The 25,845-nt window shown below is 42.5% G+C and overlaps 1 protein-coding gene across 1 annotated transcript in view; it reads right to left on the bottom strand.

The window, feature by feature from the left end:
• The window catches only part of PTPRT (protein tyrosine phosphatase receptor type T), an 890,462-nt gene that overhangs the window by 699,710 nt on the left and 164,907 nt on the right, over positions 1 to 25,845 (bottom strand). The window contains exons 4-5 of the mRNA XM_017878051.1: positions 16,250 to 16,331; positions 7,487 to 7,602 (exon numbers count right to left, since the gene is read on the bottom strand). Of these exons, the coding sequence (XP_017733540.1) occupies positions 7,487 to 7,602; positions 16,250 to 16,331 (198 nt within the window). The remainder of the gene's footprint in view (positions 1 to 7,486; positions 7,603 to 16,249; positions 16,332 to 25,845) is intronic.

The raw sequence follows: 25,845 nt of genomic DNA, 5'->3' as shown, positions 1-25,845 counted from the left end.
ACCCAGAAGTCTCATGTCTTCTGTCAGCATCTATGCAACTGTGGCAGTTTACCTTGGGAGCCTCCAAATAAGGTAAAATCTTAGGCCCTTCCTAGTTATTGACAGACAGTTTCAAGTGGGCAGTAAGATTTTTGTGGAGAGAGCAGTCAGCATCATCAAATCTGAAAAGAGAAGTATAAGGCCTGAGATGCACCCCTTGGCTATAGCAATGAAGAAAGCACTGGGGACATTTACAAGGGCCACTCCTTGGAAGAGGTGGGCATTGAAGAAAGCCTCATTCACGTGTAGACATCACATTTAAAGAATGTGGCTAAGAAGGGGATAAGAGAATTAAGAAGGCAACTCAGGGGTGGGGAGGCAATTCAACAATAATTCCAAGGGCATTTTTATTTCACTGATCTCATGTAGATTTGAGAAATTAAAATATACTTAAGTATCTAGTTCAGCTGAGGTGTGTAAATATATGCTAAATAAAGAACTCTGTTTTTAAATAGACAAGCCTCCTGTATAGAAGGAAAGGCTGGAGTGTAACCCAAGGTAACAGGGCCATGAGGTAGGCATGGAAGAATGAGCCCAGGACTGAAAAAAAGAACCTATGTTCATTCACATCATGCTGTTGCTGCTCACTGCCTGTGTAATTCCGAGGATGTCATCTACCCATCTAAGGCTCAGTCTCCTCATCTATAAATGGGACTACAATCACATCTATCTGAAAGACTGGTTATGAGAACTAAATACATCTGATGTGTAAGCACTTAATAAACATCAGCTGTTATGCATAGTATCATTACATTATCATCAATGCTTAGTTGCAGCGTGACCACTAGATTGTCAACAGAAATCCCACACAGAAGGGACTCCTGGTTCAGAGGCAGGCAGGTAGGAGGAGGAGCTGGTCTCCCAAACACTCACAGCCTCAGAGGCCAGCAGCAGCCCTGCAGGAGCGAGGAAACAGGTTTACTGGGCGAACCAGCTGCAGTAAAGACTGATGCGCCTCCTCAGCTCATCAACCCTGGTGTGGCTGCTGCTGTCAGCCTGCAGGCTCAGAGCTCAGGCAGAAACCTTCTCCTGCCAGATTCAGATCTGCTCCCAGTCCAGTGCACGCAATTTGCCTGGAAACATACACTGTCCCTACAGAGATCTGCACAGGGCGTTTGGACACATGGCTTCATTTCTGAGAGTCTTTCAATGTTATTCGTCATATAAACACCTCGTGGAGCGAATCCTTTGTAGGGAAGCCTGGAAGTCAGCTCCATGGTAGGGCTGACAGACTCTGCTCTGGAGTCCCTGAGGAATTCAAAGAAGGAGCCCCATCCGCCATGCTCCTTGATAAAGGCAGGAGAACACACTCCTATCTCTAAACATCCTTCTGGATGAGTAGTGTCTGATGGTGATGATGGGGTGTGGGAAAACCTGTGTCCTCACTGTTGGAATTAGCTATGCCAAATCCAGCAATGGCTTTTATATATTTTTTATTTTTATTTTTTTATTATACTTTATGTTCTAGGGTACATGGCTTCTCACTAGGAATATTCTGTAACTGGGAAAAAGTGACCATCTTTCTTTTTTTAGTAGCATTTTGTTTATGTTGGTTTAGTGTATGCATTTTAGATTATTTGGATAAAACAAAAGAATGGCGATGAAAATAAAAAGCATCATAATCTATTATTACAATCAATTAAGTGTCTTAATATGTGTTTCATGGAGTTATAGGAGTGTGTATGTATATACGTAAGGATATACAAATTATATATATTTATATACGTTACGTATATGAGCATGTATATGTGTATATATTTTTTCATAAAGCTTAATATATTAATATTATGTGACTCTATAACTCATCCTTTTCACTTACCTGCTACGAAAATGTTATTAAATATACCTGTATAATCTGATATTTAATGATACCATTCCCTTATTTACTTAATCTCTTTTGCTGAAAATGTAGGTTCTTTCCAGCCTTTTGTTCTACTGAACACACTTGCAGATACATTTTTGTCCCCATCTCTGGATATTTCCTTAGGTACATTTCCATAAGTAAATTTACTCATTGGAAAAATACGCACATTTAAGGCTTTCAATATCAACTGCCTAATTGTCTTGCAGAAAAGAGGTACCCATTTGCATTTTCACTGTGCTACACTTATAATTATGTTGGTATAGTCCCACCTAGTTGTATCCTGAATTTCATTTTTTAAACGGACTCCACAAAACTGTAGACCACTTTGCTTAGTGGCTATTCCCCTTAGAAGGCACACCATCTCCTTGCTTGAAAAACTGCTTGCAAAGTTACACGTCTGGATTCCTCAGGCCAATGTATCACATAAGGAATAAGCAAGTTATGACTGAGCCCCGTCCACCACAGACCATGGCATCCAACACTTCACCTCAAGGAGACATGATCCTGGGACAAGAAAAACCTGCTTATAATTTTTTACTATCCTTCTATCACCCTTTTCCCTGATTCACTACAATTTCCCTGATTCACTACAATTGTTCTAGGCTCATGTGTTTGCATTTCTGCATCGGTCCTGTCTATTGATTCTCATGTAGAACTTGAACTACAATTCCACAAAAGCCAGCACCAACAGATGGGGTCTTCCAAAGACATATAAAGCTTCCAGAGGGGTGCAAAACAAAGGCATTGGCTGGTCCTCCTTTTAACCTGTTAATTTATGATCCAAAACCACTTAAGGAAAAGCAAGCTGTAAAGTCCCACTCTACAGAAAGGAAGGCCAGCATTCCATGACACAGGCAACAGGGATTTATCTCAAACTATGAGTCCACTGGCTGCTTTCTAATCATTATCAGAAAGAAGGGCCACTGCCATACCTGCCATCCTGGAAACAACATCTTTATTTCCCTGAATTACAACTGGCTGATTTGAAAAGTTACCACTTTCAGTAACTTAGCGAAATTCCTCAGCATATCTCAGAAGCTACAGCAGGAAGTAGCATTGCTAAACAGTAGGCCTGCTGTAGCTGTCTTCTAGAGACTCTTTTGGCCATGGTGTGCCTGTTTCATTTGCTTTGGAAATTCTCAGGCTAAGTCACCCCAGCCTTATTATAGGAGGCAGAACAATGGCGAGAGTGCCAGCCAGTCCTCCAGTGCTGGGACCCATCTGAAGACACATCTCATGAGAAACTGGCCACTGCCTTGGCCTGTCTTGGATGGTGGCTGCGATCATCTCTGGGGTGGCAGGTGTCTTGATAGATGCCTTCTTTTTGTAGAAAGATGTTAACCTATGCAATGGTTAATTTTATGAGTCAACTTGACTCTAACAGAGTACCCAAATTAAACATTATGTCTGGGTGTGTCTGTGAGGGTGTCTGGATGAGATGAGCATTTGAATCAGTGGACTCAGTAAAGTACATGGCCCTCCCCAGCGTGGATGAGCACCATCCAACCTTTGGAAGAATAGAACAGAAAAGCAGGGGAAGAAGAGTTTGCCCCTTTTGCTTCCTCCCTGATTGCCTGAGTTGGAATAATGGTCTTCTCCTGAACTTGGACTGGAATTACACCACTGCCATTCCTGGATCTCCAGCTCGCAGATGGGAGATCATGAGACTTCTCACTTTCCACAGTTACATGAGTCAATTCCTTGTACTAAGTCCTTTCCTTCCATACAGGAAGGACTTCTTGTGCGTGGAAGGAAAAGACTTACTATGGATGGGATTGTTTCCATCTATAAGGAAACACTCATTAAAGACTTACTATGGATGGGATTGTTTCCATCTATAAGGAAACACTCATTAAAAAATACTATATATACACAAATACATATTAATATATGCTTATATAAATATTTTCCTTAATATATTTAATATATTTTATAAATTTCACAAATATTTTCTTTAATAGTGCTATATCAAAGATTATTTTTACGCATAAAATATACTGATATTTTACAGATAGCATATATTTTCAAATAATTAAATATATTCATTACATACAATTATCATTTTTAGTATATATTATCGTTATATAATACTATATATCCATAGGATTACATAATTATCAGTATAATTATGTTATGTTATATAATATATAACATACTATTATATATGAAAATATATAAAATTATACACACACACAGCTTCTCTGGAGAACCCTGACTAATACAATCTACTTCCAATTACCCTATGGCACATAAGCCTGGACTTACCTAGCCACACAGGTATTTGTCAGAGAGCACAATGTAAACTGTGTACCTCCCAATATTTTCTGAAATGTAGATGAGAGAGACAATATTTAGGGAAGTTTCCTTGGAAAAATCGTTATTGAATCTATTCACTTCCCAGATACGTTTCAAGTGCCCCAGGATGGAGACAGATTGGCAGACAGCAGCGGACGCTGCCATATCCTCTTGTCCACCTCACCCCTCTCTCCGCCTTCTCCTCCCCAGACTGCTTTCTCACAGCCGTCATAAGAAACAGGCCTGTGAAACTCACTTGTGTGACCTCAGTAAGACTGTGGTGGGGAAAACTGTTCATTGCATCATACAGTGTTTTCTTTACAGGGACTCCTGGGAACAATCCCTGTCTGGCTTCTGTATGAACAACAGGTAGAATTTTCCTGAGCAATTGCTTTTTGTTTATCTCACAGACATTGTGAACTGTGTATCTGACGAGTTTCCTTTATTCCACTAGTGGTTACAAAGCTGCAGGCTGTGTGTGTGACCCACCAGTTAGTAACAGGTGTGCAGAAATGCGGTTTTTGCATTATTACCAGCTCTGTGTATTTTTTCCTTCTATCTGGTGTTGCCTCACTTTTAATTTATGATATCTTGTCATGTTTTATGTCCCATTGAAAGCCACCCGGAAGACGTTTTGTGAAATAAGATTTGGTTTACATTGACAAGAAGATAAGACGTGGAAGAGCTCCATGTCATGTGTTTCCATCTGTTTTCTTCCAAATATTCAATTATGATCTCCTTTAACATCCTCCCACTGACAGACCCAAGGTTCAGGGCATGCAACTCAGAACTGCCACAATAACAATCAGAAAATAATTGGAAAACCCAAACAAAGTTGCTGAAAATATTGTGATGGTCCTGCCTCATTCTCATGACCCACCTGAGGCAATGCCACTGAAATCACACAGCTTCTTGGCAGCCTAATACATCTGAACACTAATTGTAATGAAAAGAGTAAATAACACTACCGAATACTGAGGTGACGTGTGGAGGTTTCCTGCGCTCTCCTGTGGTCTGCAAGCAACCTCGGGAAGCAGAAAGAACAGGTATTTCACTCTGCAGTGCTGCTAAGTGGCAAGGATGAACTGTTGGCCCCTAGATGGGCTCTTTATGCCCAAGGATTTTCTAACTGCAGGAAATGGCTTAAATTCAAGAAGAGAAATGACAACATGAACTTCCAGCAAAGTGTGTTGAGAGACAGCTAGGCAAAACAATACATGAAAATATGTTTGGTATCATCAGTCCTCAAAGAAATGTAAATTAAAACTACAATGTGCTCCCATTACACACCTATTCAAGTGCTAAAATTAAAAAGACCGACCATACTGAGTGCTGGTGAGGATATGGAGCAACTAGAACTTTCATAGACTGCTGGTAGGAACGTAAAATGGTACAACCATTTTTTCAAACAGCCGTTGTTCTTTAAAGTTAAACATATATCTACCAGATGACCCTGCCATTCCACTTCTAATTCACTTTCATACCCAAGAGAAATGAAAGAACATGTCCCTACGAAGACTCACACATGCACGCTCACAGCAACTTCTTTGTAATAGTCAGAAACTGCCAACAACCCAACAGGTATCCATCAACAGGTAGATGGATAAACAAATAGTAGTATATCCATTCTATGAAATATCTCTTAGCAAAAAATAATAAATATTGTTACACACAACAACATAAGTATGTTGTAGGAAAGAAGGGTACACACTGCATGCTTCCATTTATATAAAATTCTAGACCATGCAAGCTAATACGTATTGTCAGAAAGCAGATTGGTGGTTGCCTGTGACAGATGGGAGTGGGGAGGTCAGAAGGAAGTGATTATACATGGGAATGGAATTTTGGATGTCATGCATACATTCAATATCAATGTCTTGATTGTGGTAATACTTTCACATATAAACATATTAAAACTGTATACTTTAAACATCACATCTCAGTTATAACTCAACAAAGCTATTTAGAATTTTTTTTTTTTTTTTTTTTTTTTGAGAAGAAGTTTTGCTCTGTTGCCCAGGCTGGAGTGCACTAGTGCAATCTCAGCTCACTGCAACCTCCGCCTCCCGGGTTCAAGTGATTCTCCCGCCTCAGCCTCCCAAGTAGCTGGGATTACAGGCACTCACCACCACGACCAGCTAATTTTTGTATAGAAATAATTTTTTTAATGTTAAATAACCACAGCCACATGTAGTTAGTGGTTCCTGCACCAAACAGCACAGCTCCCACTTCTGCGCTGCTCCAAAAACTTGCTATTTGTGTTGGTATTGACACAAGTATGCTAATGTTCTAACAAGTTATGTTTTAGTTCTATGTGTCGCCCTCTGTCTCTAACCCCCACTCAAAGAGATCCTTTCTCATCTTTCTTGGAAAGTAGCATGAATTAGCAGAAATAACAGGAAGGCAAATTCAAGCTTAAAACACTTCCCTGATGGACTTCACTAATGGACTTATTTAACCAAAGAACAGACAGATTGTTCATTTTAGTGAAAAATTCCCATAAAGAGCAACTCTCTAATTTTACCCAGATGTACTAGCCAATCGCTGGATGTCCAAGAACCTTCCAGATAAGATTACATGACAACCACATATCCAGAACCTAAGATATTCCGTTTGCCTTAGCCCTAGTAATCTACAATTAAAAGACAAAGTTTGTTAGCGGGTAGTTGGAAAAGGTCACAGTTACAAATTCCAGTTATAGAACTTTGAGGTTTTGGTCTCGGTTTCTGCATGTATGAAATGGTTATACCAATGCCTGCCTAGCAGAATTGCAGTTAAGATTTAACAAGATCATAGATGCAGGGCACCACCAAAGGAACAGAAGTACTTTAAAAATATCCCTTCCCCTTACACAGCAAACCCTTCGCCACAGCACACACCTTCTTCCCTTATCAAGGGAGAAGGCAGCATTGTTAGCCCAAGCTTCCCCATTGTGTAAACCTCTGCCATTTTGCAAATGCTGGTTAGAGCAGAAAATTCCACTGGGGCTCAGGCCATGAGACACACCCTACCAGACAAGTCCCAGACTTAACTGCCTGACCCCAGGAAACTCCTTGCTTATCAGCAGCCGACCGCACCACCCACCCCATCTCACAAGCCCAGACCTCTCCCACCTGGACCTATAATTACCCTAGTCTGTAAGCAGCGGTGGGCTCCAGTGCTAGCTGGCGTCCCCCTCTGCAGGTCTTTGTTCGATACACTTGTGTTGCCATACAGCTGCTTCCTTCCATTCCTTCTTTTCCCTTTCTCATCCTAACAAGTCTGAGCAGAGGCTTCTGTCACGCTTACCTGGAGCCAAAGCTTGTCATGCTGAGACCACTTCCCACCAGCAATGCACTGAAATGTGGCATTCTGCCCCACATTCACCTCCACATTTTGGAGTCGCAGAAAATGAGGTGCTTTTCCTAAGAGAGAAACCAAAGAACACAGAAGAATGAGATTCAACAGCCTGCACCACTTCCCTGTTGGTGGATGGCAGCTCAGGATGGGCACTGGGCAGGGTGGAATTGGGACTTGAGAAGTGGCCCAGCTCAGCGAAGAGTTCACTAATCCCTTATTATAAGTCTGGCACTGTTCGAACTTTACACGCAGTATCTCACTGAAACCTCACAAAAATCCATGAAGTGGACAGTATCACCATTTCACAGATCAGAAAATCAAGGCTCTGAGGGTTTACATCATCATTTGGAACAGACACACATCCAGAGGGTGAGGGAATCAGGACGTGAATTTAGATCTCTATGTCCTATTACTAGCTGCTATGCAATGTTGCTCTGTGAAATTGGCACAAACATGCCTAGAATACACCCAAATTGATCATTCTTCTGGGGCTGGCATTGCACAAAAGGTGAAACCATGACACCAAAAGTTAGAAGAAAAATTGGGGGGCAGGAGGAGTGTAGATATTCATGATAGGTGATGCTTCCCTGTAACCTCAAGAAGCAAGAAAAAGAAAGCTGTAGTGAAGCACCTTTGGGCCTGATACCTGTACGCTTGGCCTGGGTGACGATGCTGATGAGGAAGACAAAGAGTGGAAGAGGGAGGAAAAGAGAAGGAAAGCACTAGTAGCTGTCATTCTTAGCGCCTGCTATGTGATAAGTACCACATGAAGTGTCTCTCTGCAGTAACTCACCTAACCCAATGCAGTCAGTAGTGTTATTTTCTCTATTTTACAGTGAATGAACGGAGGCACAGAGAACTCTAGAAATGTGCCCAACGTCACAAGACCCCAGAGTCTTACTCTGTGATGGTGCTTTCTGAGCATGAGAGGGAGCATTGACCCTAGGGACTGGACATAACAGGGAAAAGGTCTTTCAAATGAAAATCAGAGTGTGTATGAGCAGACACTCTTCGTATTAAGTCTACGTTTTATATTGAGTAACCTGGGTCCATCTCTTTCCTTTTTTGTGGAGAAGGGTTCTCACCTACCTGCACTCTACAAATAATAACATAAGTAACAGCTCTCCATCGGCTGATAACTTGTATCTAGAAGGATTGGTTTCTTCATTGGGGCACAATGAAGAATCTCTATGCCATCAATCAAATCAGTGATGAACTGGGACCACCCCCAGAATGGAAACAAATGGAGAGTTAGGAGAGGATCAAGGAGGTTTAACAGGAGGCTTTGGCTGTCTTTCTAGAGGGAGTCAAATACACAGAGAGACAAATAGTAACAATAATGTCATTTACTGAGAGCTCCTACAGTGCCAGGTACTGTGATAAATGCTTTGCATGCTCTATCTAACTTAACTTCATGACATTCCTATAAAGCAGACACCATTATGATTTCCCTGTTAGGTAGAAATCAAGGCTCAGCAAGTTTAATGTGCTGAAAGCTACACAGCACTAGTGAAAGACAGGAACAGAATTGAATCCAGGTCCACTTTAGCCCCAGACTCAGCATTTAACAAGCAGCTATGCTCTCTTGCCTCCTGGGCACTGGGACTGAGGATGGTGTCTCCAGATAGACTCCAGGGTCTGCAGAAGGTGCTCCCAGTCAGGGCTGTGCTGCTGGTTCAGGTTTCTTTCCATGCTCCCAAATATTTTATTAAAAGTGACCCCTTTCCTTGCTATTTGTCCTTGATTTGAACTATTTGGTCTACCTGTGTCAGCACCTATAAAGCTCAGCAAAAGCCAAGAATCTTGGAACAATTAGGCAGACTTCTTGGGAGAGCACTAGGCAGGGTGGAACTGGCGCTTAAGAAGCGACCTGGCTCAGTGAAGAGTTCATGTATCACTTAGGATGACTCTGACACTGTTTGAAGAACTTGACACGTCGTATCTCACGGAAACCCCCAGAAAAATCCAGGAAGTGGGCAGTATCCCCATTTCCCCAATGTACTTTTGCTCAGGTTTTTAAACTAATGACAGCAGCTCAGAGACCCCCTCAGGCTACGTTTGAACCACCATGGCTGGCGTGGTGTCAAGGACCCAAGGCCCAGGGAAAACCACTTCTATGGGCTTTTCAGAGTTGAAAATTCCTGCATCTAGTCAACTTGACAAATGCCATGCTGCTTTGATTGTCTGAAATTGTTTCCTTTTGGCTCTCCTGTATGCTTTTATAAAGTTATTTTTGGAACTATCAGTTCAAGTCAATTCTTGAAGGGGAAATACAGTGAACCTTGTAAGTCTATTCATACCACAGGTTTAAAGGGGGAGTGAACACATCCACTCCAGGTGGGAAGGGAGTGCAGAGTCTTAGCTCCAATGCTGGGAAACTCTGTGTTTGGTTTTACAAAGAAACGCTCTTCCCTTACCCTTAGAGAAAATGGTTTAACCTCTGGGATATGTACAATTAGCAATGAATCTTCTCTGGATCAATGTCCCCAGCATGCCTCTGACTCCTCTCCACTTCTTCCTTCTTAGCAACAGACCTTTTACCTTGATTCTTTTATCTTCAATTCCTCTTCTTCCCTCCCTTCTAGGTTCAGTGGTAGAGAGTTTAGATGTTTAATGCCTCCTAGTGTGAATATTCTGGGCAAATACTGGCGATTTACAGCAGAGATTATGAAAGCATGCACCTACAAGAGCCGGTTATGTACATTGATAAAGTCGTTCAGCTGTAAAACAGAACAAAAATACCACTTCCTTGCCCCATCTTTTATTTTCTCACTTTGGATAGAGACTTGAGAAAAATAAACATTTCTTTATATAAGAAAAGCAATGTTGCAAGCACAATACCAACTGGCATCCACCAGTAGCCTTAGCACTGGGGAGACAATAGGAGTGGTGAGGACTGGAGGGAAATGGAGAGAGACTCTGCATCCCACTGAAAGGGGGCAGTTCCTACTTAAATTCAGCAGAGGTAGGCCAGGCATGCATGCTTTGTATAGGGGTGTCAAACATCTGATTTCTCAAGGCCAGTAAGAAATCCAGACTTTATATGAAATCTCTCACTCTAACCTCAACATGTTATTAAAACACAATACAGGATTAACAAAACACGTGGGCAGGCAGGCTCTATCAATCTGCGGTCTCTGATATGTAGCTCCTACGTAAGTCATCTGCAACAATTTCCACTAGCCAGTCTCACCCGATCCAGCCCCATACAGGCAGGAACGCCCCCACCACTCCATGCAGTACGCTGTAGGCATCACATGAAGGCCAGCCCCAATTGCAGTTCCCAGCACAGGAGCTGATCTAGACCACCCTCTTCTTGCTCAGGACCCTTGTCTCTGCTCCTTGGGGCTCTGGGTCATCCTTGGCTCATGACAGGCAGTGCTCTCTGGGGATTGTCCTTATGTGGAGGACCTGTTTGGTCCTCTTCCCTGTGTTCCTGGCCTCTCTGACCCTACTTTTTCCGTGCCCTCACACAGCCTGCCCATCAGCCACAGACTCTCCCAACTGTCACCGTCCCCCAGCATCTGCTGCTCTGGGAGAGAACTTATACTCCACGAGCTTCAATTCACTCACCTTTAGCCAAACACGGTTGACCTTTGTACCCAGGTCAGCCATCAGCTCGTGGTTCTAAGCATTTCCTACTCACTCCACACTGAGACCCAATTCCCCCCAGATGTGGTGCCACTAAATGGGCTTAACAGAAGACTGGCTGTGCATTTGGGGCAAAAATGCCTTGACGTTGGTGACATTTAGACTCTTGCAGATGTCAGTGCAGCATCTGAAGACATATTATTGTGCCCTTTATCTTGCTCTTTAAACCTGCCAGTGCTCGGTAGGAAGCCACACAATTGTGGAGAAAGCCCAGTACACACATTAGAAACATGCTGCAGACACTCTGTGGGCTCGGGGACATGGCCCCACAAGATTGTGAGGGGGAAAGAAAAGGCAACTTAGAAGCTAGAAACTTTGAAACAGACTGGAAAAATCATACTGACGTTTATGGTACACAGTTATAACTGCCTTGGCCCTGCTAATGGCTAACACTGAGAAACAGCAGCAGAGGGTAACTAAGGCTAGAATACTTTTAGAATAACACAAAAATGTTAAATGGGCTATAAAATATAGATGAGAGGTTTCCATTTGTAAGAGAAAATAATTTCCTTTGAGTATTATGCCTGTCTTTTGGTTACCGTTTTGGGAGCTTGGAGGCGATTATCTACAGTTCTAATTTCAGTGCCAATCAATTGAAGATACAATTGCAAATCAGTCACTCGCTCCCTGGAACTTTTGGAATATTTAGTGGAATCACTTATTGATAAACTCTGACCATATGTTAATAGAAAATATGTTTTAGAGGACAGAAGGGGAGAATTAAAAAGACTTTATGTCCACAGGGTTTTTTGAATTGAATGCATACATTTCAATATAGTTAAATTTTTAACCATCTATGAGCGAAGTCATAAATTCTAAGACTGGAGGTTGGGGAAAAGCACCATTAGTCTAAAGGGGAGTTCAGAAGCTACTATCCAGTTGCATGGCAGGTAATCCCTGTAAGCAGCCCCTGAGGCCCATAGCTGGCTCCTCACAGGGCAGCCTGCTCAGTTCTTCCCCAGCTCGCACCACCTTAAGCTAAAAATCTGTGAGTGTGTCATGTCTCATGCCTGACTCCTAATCCAATTCATCAAATGAGACCAGTTGGCTCTGCCTCCTAAATGGATCTCTAATCTGTGCACCTCTATCCACCTCTAAGCTCTATGCTTCTTCGTTATCCTGCTTATCATTTGTCATGGTCTGAACTGTGACTCCCCCAGATTTATCTTTTGATATATGACCCTAACCCCCAGTATCTCAAATACATTGAGCAGCAGGGCCTTTAAAGATGTGATTAAATTAAAATGAGTCCTTTAAGGAAAGCCCTAATCCAATCCAATCTGACCAGTATTCTCAACAGAGAAGGACATGTGAATGCACAGAGAGACACCAAGGGACTGTGAGTACAGACGAATGACCATGTGAGGCCTCAGCAAGAAGACAGCCACTTACAAGCAAAGAAAGAGCCCCAGGAGAAACTAGCGCTGCCAACACCTTAATTTTGGACTGCCAGCTTCCAGAATTGTGAGAAAATAAAACACATTTAAGTTGCTTAAGCCATCTAGTCTGAGGGGTTTTGTTACAGCAGCTTTAGCAAACTAATGCACCGTCTGTGCATATAATTATATAATCACATTATATAATTATAAATGTATATATTATATATAAATGTAAATTATATATGATTATATATTTACATAACATACATTTATATAATACATACTTCTATATCATTCTATATTCTATATTCGATATCACACTTGTACAATAATTATATCATATATAGATTATAATAATACAATCATATAATTACTTTGTTTTCTTTCAGCCTCCTTCACTTCAACAGAAGTCCATGAAGACAGACAGTCAATCTGTCTTTCTCACTCCCACAAACCCAGAATGGTGCCTGACATGGAGCTCATGCTCAATAAATACTTGTTGGATGATGAATGGATGTCTCTCAACCACCCTGGTGCAGGCCAGCACCACCTCTTGCATGGCTCCGGAACTTTCTTCCTCCTAGGTTCCCTGACATCTTCTTTACGGTCCTTCAACACAGAGCAGCTCAAGTGACCCTTCTCCAGCAGCACTCCCTGCAGCAGAGCCTCCCTGCACTTAGACAAACATTTAAACTACTCACGATGATGCCCAAGGTCCAGGCTTTCCTGCCCAACATTTGCCCTAACCACTTTGTCCTGTGCTCCGTATGCTCAGGACATGCTGGCAGCATCAAGCCAACTCCCTGTGCAGGACCTCTGCAACCGCTGTCACCTCTGTCTGAAGCACCCCTCCCGCAAATCACTAGACTGTGAACTCCTTCCTGTGATTTGAGTCCCAGCTCAGGTCACATTTTCAAAGATATCTCCTCTGACCACTATATCCAAGAAGCCCTCCCATATCCCAGACACCCACACTTATGATATCCACAGGAGTTTTCACTATCTGAAATTTTGGGTTACTTAATATTACTGATTTAGTGACTCCCTTCCCATTGGCCCTCCTGCTAATCAAACACCATGAGTACAAGGACCAAACCTTTCTTAGTCACTTAACTATCACTGTGCCTGGGAAAGTTCTTAACACATAGCTGACATATGTACTTGCTGAAAGAAACAATAGAAACTTGGGCTAGGTATGGACTGAGCACCGGTCCTTAGGAAAGGGACTTTGCTAGGCCCTACTCAACTCCACATGATTCATGAGCTGTGGATATACCTCAGGCATTATATACACTGCCAGTATTTGTCCATATAGTGAAGTGAATTTTTTTCCACTTCCAGCCACTCCTATGGGGTCTTCACATAGTGGTTTCTGGGAAGTTTATGCTTTAGCTGCCTCAATACTGAGATTGAACCCAACAGAAGCACATTATGCGGACATAAAGCCAGGATCATGGCTTCCTGAGTTATATCCCATGGTCCATTTGCTGTGTAACTGGCTCTCAGCAATTTCATAACCATGCAACCCACACCCCTCTGCAAGAGGAGGGTGAGATTGTCAGGAGAATTCTAACTTCAGGAGCAGCCCCAATGAAAGGAGAATTTCAAGAGGACTCATGAGACTTTGGGGGTGGACGGTCATTCCAGTGCCCTCCAGAGAACCCTCTCCCATGGATATTTATCAAAGAGAATGGTGCATATGCTTGTGACAGCAAACCATGGTCAGTGCTTGGAGGTAAGGCAGAGCTTTTACCACTTTGGGCTTGAAGGTAGTTATGGCTTGACAGGTAGTTACAGCTTGACAGTTGTCAAGGTTGGGCATCAGGATGGAAGTGAAAACTCCCATTAGAGCACAAAGTTCTGGGATCCAAGTAGTGAGACTCAAGCTATTTTCCCCTGGGAAAAGCCAGCTGTCACCCACTAGAAAGACAAAGTCCAAGCATCCAGCACAAGGTAAGAAGCAGGAACACAGGTAGATGGGGCAGAGGCAAGCATGCTCTGAGTGGATGAGATGTAGGCAGGGAATGAGGAAGACAGAAGGCATGTTTCAGAGAGACTACCTTGAAACTGGAGGTGGTGCAAGATTGAACACATGCAATTAAATGGACCACAGGTAGCGCTGACATCTCCCAACACAGCTGCCCAGTCTTAGACCAAAGATCATTCTCCAATGAGCAGCTGATGCTGACTCCCATGAGTCCAGGGTGGGGAATATTTCACCCTGGTGAAGGAGATTCCTATGCCTATCTACTACGTAAACCCTGGATAGCTGGGGGGATTTCTGGGATCCTCTTCACATGAAGTCTGGGTCAACAGAAACATTTCCTCAGGCATGACTGAAGGACAGACCCATCTGAGAAATTCTAAAAGACTCAGGAAGTAACCCAGAGGGTAGGGACTCTCAGCCAGTGCAACGAAGAGCCCAGTAGCATATCAGCATTCCCAAGATACCAGTTGCTTCTTGGGAAACAGGCCACAGGACCCAAACACAGTTTCTCAAAATAACGTTCAGAACTTGTAATGTGTTCCAAATTCCTCCAGAGAAGGGGCTCTAAGACAATGAGTCAGACAATGGCATTCTAGTGCCAGGCAGAGGGAGGGAAGTTACATCTGAGGGTCTGACAAATTCATTGCAGCAGAAATGGAAAGTCATTTCAATTAAAGCAACATGGATGAGGCTGAAATCAGAATAGTCCCTAAATGGGAGGATTGAGAAGCACATAAGGAGAGGAGGACCCATGATGTCTCTGGAGGCAGCAGCAAACCGCACCACAGCCCAAAGCACGACACATGGCCATATGGAAGGAGTGGAGAGAGCCCACAGGGGATTACCTAGAACTGGATGGCTGCCGAGAAACTACTGGGAATCTCCAATCTGTAGAACACTAACAAACTCATGAGGCTGGCATCCCAGCTACCCCTCCCAGGGGCTGCCATAATCTGCATGCAAATCAGTTTTATTTCAGTCCCCCCAACCAAATGTCACTGGGTATGATGTCACCTCAACTACCTGTACTCAGGACTTACGGCCTCTGAGATTTAGCAAACCCAGAAACCACATCTCCCTGCTGAAAAGCATTCCAATGTGTGAGACTAAATATGGCAAAGAAGTGGATGGGTATGAAGGAGTCGCACGCCTTTGAGGACTCTTGACGCTTTACCGTAAGTACTATCCACTATGAGAAATCTCTCTCTATGCCTACACGGAGCTGATGAGTATATTTAAAATTATTTTAAAAGAATTAATAGCTTCAGGGTACTTTTCTCTGTAAGTGAACAGTGTGCTAATTTGCTCAGTGTTTTGGTGGTGTTCTTTATTTTTTTAAAGACAATTGCACAAGATTCTATCCAAAGCCCTCTAATTCTTCCACTTCAGTGGTCTGAATCCCACTAATAAACAATCAGGACTTTAGACTCCCTTAATAATGGAGAGAGATTCAAATAAAGATGTTTTGCCACTCTCTGCAAATTCCTGGAGGTGCTGCCTGTTGAACAGGCCGGCAAAATTATGGATTTATTCAGGACTGATTGCACTGAGTATGTAAGCATTTCTGAAGGATTAAAAGAGAGAGAGAGACAGAGAGAGACGTTGGTGAGCTGAATGAATGGAGGGGATTGCAGGCTTTATGCTACCCAGTCTGGCATGGATCAAGGCTGTGTTGGGAGGAAGGGACATACTTACTGCACGGATGAGCAAGGACCCGGACCTCGTCCACAGCAATGTAGCCAGGATGACCCTTCAATGAGACGGATTCAAATATCACCTGCAACACACAGGGCGGGAGTCAATTTCACAGAAACGGTTATAGGCATTCATCATAGGAAGCTGCCTGGCCCCCAGCCCTTTATGTTTCAACTTCCCATCAGAAGCTACCCAAGAAACCTTCTATTAAGACAGCATGCTACCCTGGCAATTGACTGGGATTTTCAACACAAGGCAAAAGGGCCACACTTTGATAGCTAGCAAAGGAAGAGCGAGTCACATGGAATATTTTTAATGAATTTCAGAAATAACACTTAGATGCAGGAAAAACAACCCAAACACCAAGGTCTTGGAAACTCCAATCTGTATCTTTCTCATTGCGGCTTCAAGGGTCAAGTCACAACTTGACCATCCTTCTACAGAGAACTACTTTCTAATATCCCAACTTTCTTATAAAGGATAAGAGAGATGCCTACCTTGGAAGTTACCATAAGCCAAGGAGGGTTTACCATGAGTTGATTCTACATTGCCAAGGAACATATTACATTTGAATTTATAATAAATCTCTTAAAAATAAGTGGCAATCTACCTCTTGGTATCCAGGAGTAGAAGGCAACTGACTTCCACCTACACTGCTATTTCCATAAAAATTTTGTAATGTATTTAGCTTCCCTCATCACTTAACCCCTATCTTCACCAAGTAGGTATCAATGTCTGTGTGGGTAGCATGACCAACATCCTTGACCTCTCTAGTTCCAACGGCCTTCCCCAATCCACTTTAGCCCCACTTTCACCTCATTTTTCACCTTCTGGAAATTGGAAATTTCACTTTCCCATACTCCAGCACAATCTCTACCCACAGTCTTCTCCCAGTTGACTCCTCTTGACCTGCTCCTCAGGCTCACGTGGTAGCCTGGACCTCTGCTCCTCAGGCTCACGTGGTAGCCTGGACCTCTGCTTTTCTTATCTAATCCTTGGCTTATTAATGCAGAAGGCCCAGGCTACCATGTGAGCTCCTCAGACTCCATACGAGTCTCTCTTAAAGCACCCATTCCTTTGCACCTTTATTTCAACTTTGCCAAGCCTATAACACAACTGCCTTCTGCAATCCTGTACCTTACACAACTGCCGCCCTTTCAACATGCACCCATGTAATCCCAGCAGACACCCACATCTTCAAGAGGCAAGAGGGAAAGAGAGGGACTGACTTCTAACTTTTTACCATTGACTTGATATCCAACCACACCATTCCCTGCCTCTTCTTTGCAAGGAACACCAGTGTTCTTGACCTGGACTCTTGCTATATTTTCCAGCTTTTGGATTCTTTTTGGTTTTCTCTGTCTATCCTGTATCTCCAAATCCTCCCTTTCATCCCTAATTCTGACAGGTCAACAGCTTCTCCTATTCTTTAAAAACTACCCTTTAGCAGCAGGTTTTCTGTAATACCATCCAGTTGTGTTTCAGTAACACTTACAATTCTCAGTAGTTTTATCTTCATTCACTCCCAACATTTCCTGACCCTCCATTGCAAAATTATAACCTAATACAATCTGGATTCCATGTTCCACACTTCCCCCCAAAACTGCTTACACAGAAGATACTAATAATCTTCTAATTGCTAAATCCAGTAGATATTTTCAGTCTTTACCTTACGTTAAGAAGGAAGATAGTGCAGTGCTTAAACTCTGGTTCCACGTACCTAGGTTCAAGTCCTGGCTGTGCCACTTGCTAGTTAGTGGTCTTGGGAAAGTTATGTTACTGCTCTGTGCCTCATTTTCTGCATCTTTAATTACAGTGTCTACCTCATTGGGTGACTTTTTAGAATCATGGAGTTAATACTCCACTTAGAACAATGTATGGTACATGGTACATTCTCAAGAAATATTTACTAGAATTATTGTCACAACTCGACCATTCTTCTACAACTGTCAGTGTTCATGGACTCTCCATTTCTGGGTCTTTTTTCTATTTAGGCTCAGATAACACTTAATTCTTATGATTTTTCTCATGAATCTGGCCCTGTTCTACCATAGGTCTGTAGGCATTGCTCCTTCTCCAACCTGCCTTCTAATGTGGGCTCCCGTTAGACATCTTTTCACTGCATATACTCTCCCTTCAACAGCTGCCAATGCACTGATAACTCCCAAGCCCAGCTCTGCACCCTAGACCTTTCACCCGCACATCCGTCTTACGTATCCAGTTCACAGATCCGTGTTTCTACCTAGGTACCACATCAATGACATGAATACAGCAGATTCCACACAGCTTCCTCCTCAAACCTTTTCCCTCACTGACCAACGGGCTATTCTTTCTGAAATATGGAATATGGTAAGTGGTACTATGACCCATTCAGTCACCCAAGCTGGAGACCAGGGTGGGCCTCTCCTTCTGCCTCAGCCCTCGTCTCCATTTTCCTTTTTATTCTACCTTATTAGCATTTCTCAAATCTTCCCATGTCATATATCTCTGCTATTAGGATGAACCACTGGAAGCAGGCACTTTTTTGAGGTAAAAACCAACCAGACATCAGAACCACTGCTCTTGTTCAAAGTGTCTTCAGTTTCCATCTCCAACACCTGACAGCCTCTAAAAAGGACCCTCCCTCTCCTGTGTTTTACTCCTCAGTTCAAGTCAATGGATAGAATATAAGGTAGATGATGAGACCAACAGGAAAACCTCCCTGTGAAATCTTTTTGTGGCCTACGTGGTCACTCCAGGTCACTGGATTCAAAGACTAGTGTTCTCATTGGGGCTTGGAACTCCAACAGCTGTAACAAAAGAACTATGGAGAACCAATGGGAACCACTGGAGATCATCATGGTGATGGCTGAGAAGAGGCAGCTTCCTTAAGTGGTAGGATCTGTTGTGAAACAGCATATGGCTGCCTGGGAGTTAAGTGAAGTGCCTTGGGATGACAGTCACATTATAGAGCTGTTGCTCCAGCATGACGGCCATTCTGGAAGAATAGTTTACTAAGATAGCAGGGTCCTTCAGAGAGACTCAACAAACAAAATTATTCAAGAGGTAGGGGAAAGTTTGCAAAAGCAACGTGCTAGCCACCTCATCTTGCAGAGGGAAAAGTAAACAGAAAGCCTTCCTGTAAATAATCATGTGTCTAATTATATTTTTTAATAATTCAAAGGAAACCAAAAGCAAAGTTCATAGAAAAAAAAGCAAACAGAACATACACAGTAAATGCATTTAAAAGAAATAGCACAAAAGCGTTCAAACTGTGTAATAAAAATGACAAAATAAAGAAAAAATGTTTCTCTTGTGACAATAAATATAAACGGGTTAAAATACAGAAAAGCTCTCAGACTGTCTAAATAAACAAAGCCTAATTGTATGCTGTAAGATGAACACCTAAAACAGAATGACTCAATAACATTAAAAAGAACAAGTTGAACAAAGACATAATAAAGAAATGCAAATAACAGAAAGCAGTTGTTGCAGAAATAATGTGAAAGCCTCAAAGTAGAATTTTAACTGAAAATAACAATGAAAAAATTAGGTGGATTAAATGGTTATTTAGAAAAAACACGAGTCAAGAGACTTAAGTGGAGAAAATGACGAAAAAGACATGGGTTGAAAACTTCAATCTATGTCTTAGACTTTGACTAATCATATAGGGAAAAGCAAGTATATATAATGTAAATAATAATGTATTTCCTAGATATATGTTAATAAAGACAGAATGAAACTTCTATTCAAATGCTATGGCTCAGTTGCAAAAAAAAAAATCATATACTAGGCTACAATGTAACTTCAATAAATCCCTCAAAGAAGAAATTGTTTAATTTTGGGCCTATACATTTTCTAATCAAATTAACTAAAACTAGAAATTAGTGACAACGTCGTAAAAACCAACTTATTTAAAGTTACACAATGCTTTCTTTTTTTTTTTGTTTTGAGACGGAGTCTCGCTCTGCTGCCCAGGCTGGAGTGCAGTGGCCAGATCTCAGCTCACTGCAAGCTCCGCCTCCCGGGTTTAGGCCATTCTCCTGCCTCAGCCTCCGGAGTAGCTGGGACTACAGGCGCCGCCACCTCGCCCGGCTAGTTTTTTGTATTTTTTTTAGTAGAGATGGGGTTTCACCGTGTTAGCCAGGATGGTCTCGATCTCCTGACCTCGTGATCCGCCCGTCTCGGCCTCCCAAAGTGCTGGGATTACAGGCTTGAGCCACCGTGCCCGGCCAACAATGCTTTCTTAATAACTATGGTGTCAAGTGTGCTTTGCATGTTAGCAAAAATCTAAAACAAAATTAAAAGTCAAATGACAGGCTGAGAATAATATTTGTAACACCTGTGTCAGCTAATATGAAAATATTCTTTTTTGTGTGCAAAGGACTCTTGAGAATCAACAGAAAATAAATAAACCATTCCAATTAAAAGTGGCCAATGACTTCAACAGGTAATTCACAAAAGAGGAAGTAAAATGGTAATAATCTATTAATGTAATTGTGTAAAATGACACTGAGGATGATCAGAAGGTGCCCCAGAAGACACCTACAACCTTGGAAGGAGATGATCACTCCATCAATATGCTTCTGATGTGAGGCTCCTAGCCACAGGAAGCCCCACCCAGTAGACAGCCAGCTCCAGTTCCTAGGGACAGACACCACAAGGGGACAAGGTGATGCCAGGACCCTCGGAGATGGAAAGACTTGCCAAGGTGTCCTGAGGAGAGGGAGAATGGTTATCTCTGACCCAAGCACACTCTCAGGAAAATTCAACCAAGGCCCTCGAAGAATGAAAGTCAGGAAATGGGAGAGTCAGGGGAGTGAGTAGAGAAGTCTAGAGGTGACACTGGTGTAGCGTTTTCCTCCTGTCTTCAAGAGGCAGGGGAGTAGGGATGGGATGGGGAACTCACACAGGCCATGCATACCCAGTGGCACTCCAAGTCAGTATATGGAGGGTGAGACCCTGAGTACAGGGACTGGAGCAGAGGGCCCAGACTGAGAATTTCAACTTCTCTGTAGATGCTCTTCAGCTCCAAGGCTGCCATGTGGACCTACCATCTATTGCACATGCTCCAGCCCATGGGTCTCATTAGAGACCTCCTGGTGCAGGTGTTGAAGAGATTAGGCTTGCATGGAAAGGTGAAAACCTCTCCCTGTGCATGAGGACTTGTGCAAAGCCAGGAAGCAATTCCCCACAAGAGGCTCTGAGATGAGTGATGCTCAACCCCTCCAAAAAGTGGTTTTGGTCACTCGGAGGAGGGTGTGGATTTATCAGGCCATGGTTTAAAAGACTTGGTGCTTTAACTTCATCTTTTGTAGTTCTCGAGCAGAAAACTTGCATGGCAAAAATTTCAAGGGGCTGCAAACATCTTCAGGAGAAGAGGAAAATGTTGGCACATCAGAACTCCTCAAATATACATATTATCATGGGGAGAGATTGCTTAGGGTAAAATTAAGTGAGACACTTTTTACCATATCAGCCCAAGGAGACCTGTATAAGACAAGGAGGAGGATTTGATGCTTAGTAGAAAGAAGTGGGATGGATAAGGGAGCAGGTGGAAGAGAATTTCAAGGGTGGTAGAGTAGGCCCCTCACTGTGATAAACTCCACTCCATTGTGAGTGAAGTTACTAAATCTACAGAGTGCCAGATAGCAGGGATTTCCTGGGAAAGGGACTGAGTTTCAAGTCCAGTTGAACCAAAGCTGGGTGAGTCCTTAATTTCAGCAGCCTATATAGTGATTATAACTACCGAATAAAATATAATTTTCCCTAGGCAGGTGATAGAGACTAGGGCAAGCAGATGGTTGCAAAATTAACAGACGTTCTCTTATTTTTTTTAATCCTGAAACAGAAAAGTTCAGAATCATTAGAAAATATGAAATCAAATTAATATCACCTAGAAAGGAGCTGTGATCTGAAGTACACGTGACTTAACAGCCATTCAGCACTGAGTGGTGACCACATTTAATAATAATGTATTGTGTATTTCAAAAATGCTAAAAGAACAGATCTTTTTTAGTGTTCTCAGTACACAAAAAAAGTTAAGTTGGTGAGGTAATGGATATGTTCATTAGTTTGATTAAGTATTTCCATAACACATACATAGATCAAAATATCACACTATACCCTATAAATACACACAATTAATATTTGTCAATTAAAAGTAAATAAGCCCCTACTTTCCCAAGAAAAGGCACATGTCAGGAGATGGCTGGCAGAGGTCAGATTCTTACCCCAGGCCTTGCCAAAAGTCTGGTGCCAGAAAGCTCACTAATGAGAAACAGGAAATTTCAGTGTTTATTAGAGAGCTAAAAGTCAATTTCAGAACTATAAAATATGACTTTAATAAATTAATACATACACCATCAGTTCCTAAGCCCAGTAATTCATATTTAGCCCACAAAATCATATGTACAGGACCAGATCTCCAGGTCTGGTGAATTTTAAAACCATTTTGCTAGTGTCTTTGGATTTTCTGATAGGCCCCCTTTTCTTGCCACTGTACCTATGTGTGCATGTGCAAGTGTGTTTTGAATCTGAGAGTCTGTGGATGCTTGTCCCTATGTGTGCACTCTGCAGTGTTTGTGGCTAAGTGAGTATCCATTAGTGACTGTGTGTGTATAACATATGTCTCCAAACTGCTACTCTCAGCCAAGGAAATGTAATGAGGCTGCAGTAGCCAACAAGGTTCTAATCAGAAAATTCTCCCAGATGAAGCTGCTTATCCAAGGGATGGCAAGGAGGTTACTGGGTGCAGGCTAAATAACACTGGCTATTTATTTTAAAAGGGCTTCCTTCCTCCTTCCCCTTTCTTTCTTTTTCCCTCTTTTCCTTTCTTCTTCCTTCCTTCCAACAATTGCTGAGGCCCACTGCAAGCCTGCTGATAGGGTTTGGCTCTGTGTTCCCACCCAAATCTCATCTTGAATTGTAATCCCTATAATCCACACATGTTGAGAAAGGAACCTGGTGCGATGTGATTGGATAATGGGGGTGGTTCCCCCATGCTATTCTTGTGGTAGTGAGTGAGTTACCACAAGATCTGATGGTTTTATAAGTGTTTGACAGTTGCTCCTTCACCAGCCCTCTCTTGCCTGCCACCATGTAAGACATGCCCGCTTCCCCTTCTGCCATGATTGTAAGTTTCCTGAGGTCTCCCCAGCCATGCAGAACTGTGAGTCAATTAAACCTCTTTTCTTTATAAATTACCCAGTCTTGGGCAGTTCTTCACAGCAGTGTGCGAACAGACTAATATACCTGACATGATGATACGTATATGTTCTCTAATTTCATTTGCAGAAGGGCCTGTCATACCTAATATCCTCTCCGTTCTACTGATGAGGAAACTGTGATTCTGAAAGATGACAGGATACAACCAACATTACACAGCTAGGAAGAAGATTCTCAGCAAGGGCAAGCTATTTTCCCTAAAGGCAAAGCAGAGCTTGGAGTTAGAGGACCTAGGAAAGATCACGGGGATCTGAATTTACCAATAGTGCTTCCTACGCTGGAAGATAGGATATGTTGCTACCTAATAGAGGGGGCTACTGCACAGATCTCATGCCTCTCACAGGGTGTGAACATAGAGGGTACTCCAGAAATGTCCTTTTCCCTCCATGCCTCATCAAAAAGCATGGAAATGGTGTGACTGTCCCGGTACTGGTCAATTTTCTTGTTCATTGTACTTCCATCTGTGGCCCCATCCTGTACCCATTTGCATCTGGTCCTATATATCGGGTTTCTAATTGGAACCTTAAAGCCTCACTGACCATGCCTGTGAGCTTTTAGAGACACTTGATGTCTATAGTCAATGATACAGTGGTGACAGTCTAGGGAGTAGGGTATCTGGGATCTGCTCTCAGCTTTGCCAGTAATTTGCTATGTGCTCTTGGACTTCACTATGCAACTCTGGACATCAGCTTTATCATGTACATCAGGGTTCAGCTATGGCCTGGAAGCCAAATCCAGTCCACCACCTCTTTTTGCACATAAAGTTTTGTTGGAACACAGCTGGGTCCATTCATTTACATATTATCTATGACTGTTTTCATGGTACAATGGCAGAATTGAGTAATTGCAACAGAAAGTGTATGGCTTGCAAAGACTAAAATATTTTCTTTCTGGCCCTTAACAGAAAATGTTTACCTTATCTACAAAATGAGGACAAACCTAAGTCACATGTGCCAGTACGCATACTGTAAATGTCTATGGATAGGAAGACGATATAATTTATCACTGAAACTGGGGCACACTATGAAATGGATGCTCTTAATTTCACCAGGATAATGGGCGTAAACCAGGGTTGTCCCAGCCAACTGAGATGTGGGGCCACTGGTCTGCAGAATACTATCTCTATAGTCAGGTGGTCATCCGACAAAAAGAGGGCCAAGATCAAACTTAGAGGAAAGACAGTAAGTTAAACACCAACAAATCCCTTTATTTCTGACTCCTCAGAACTACCACATGGGTAATTGTGAGTCTCCTAGAACCAGATACATCACACAGCTTTTTCAAAATGTTGTGACCTCCACCACATCAGCCTTCACTACAGAGAATCTTGGGGAGCAAATGTTCCACAGAGCACACTCTACAAGTCATACACTGGGTATTCTTCCCAGAACATACAAGCAAGATCTGATCCCCTTGTTCATGCAACTGTGCAGGTAGAGAATATAGGGCTATATGCTTAATGCAATTCGGAAACCCCAAAAGCTCTGAAAACAAGATTCTTCACCTTAGTATTACACAAAGTAATTTGGTGGTAAAACCTGAACACAGCTGAATTGGCCTGATACTACTTACAGTCTTTATTTATCCCATTTCTTGTGAGTATGTGTAAGTTTTGCTGTAGAAATATTAGATTTGGTTACAGGGTACTGCCTCAGACCCTACCAGGGTTGTTATAAAATACAGAAGATATGTCAATATATTACCAAATTCCAAACATTCTGAATTCCGACACATATCTGACACCATCGGTTTCAGATAAAGGTTTGTACTAAAACATATTACACAAAAGGAAAAGACACAGAAGTAATGAGGCCAAAGGTATATAATTTGTCTCAAAATATCTAGGATAAAACAGGTCACACTGTGGGTAACACACGTTAAAAACAAAAGACTCTCCTTTTAGCCACTTTCATTCATAGGTTCCTGCTGTTGAAAAGAAGGGAATAGGGGCTTAACATCACACCAAATGACAACAGTCCACCCTGACTACCCCAAGGCCAGCTCTGTCCCACTCACCTCTGCGTTACCAGTGCCTGAACTGGCCTGGCTCACGCAGGAAGCAAAACGACTGACAAGTAGATGAGAATAGAGAGGGAGTGGCTGAATGATGGTGTGATGAGTTCTTCCAAGAATTCACTCTCTTTTTTTCTGGTTTCTTCTCTTTCTCACTGCCTCTTTTATTTCTGCTCTCTTCCTAACTTTCTTAACTTCCTGCCTCTGGCTCTTGGCCACCCATGGACAGGCCAAGGAGATGAGGTTGGGGGAGAAGCAATGGAAGCGTGGTCACAAACAGGGCTATTTAGGACCATCTCCCAGGCTGCTTGGATATCTCCAGGGTTGCGGGAGTAACCTGTGCTGTTCGACAATCCCTGCCACAAGTATCTTATTAT

The sequence above is a fragment of the Rhinopithecus bieti genome, unplaced genomic scaffold (assembly GCF_001698545.2).
Source record: "Rhinopithecus bieti isolate Rb0 unplaced genomic scaffold, ASM169854v2 scaffold_10347, whole genome shotgun sequence".
Lineage (NCBI taxonomy): Eukaryota > Metazoa > Chordata > Mammalia > Primates > Cercopithecidae > Rhinopithecus > Rhinopithecus bieti.
This window is presented reverse-complemented; position numbering and strand designations above follow the sequence as displayed.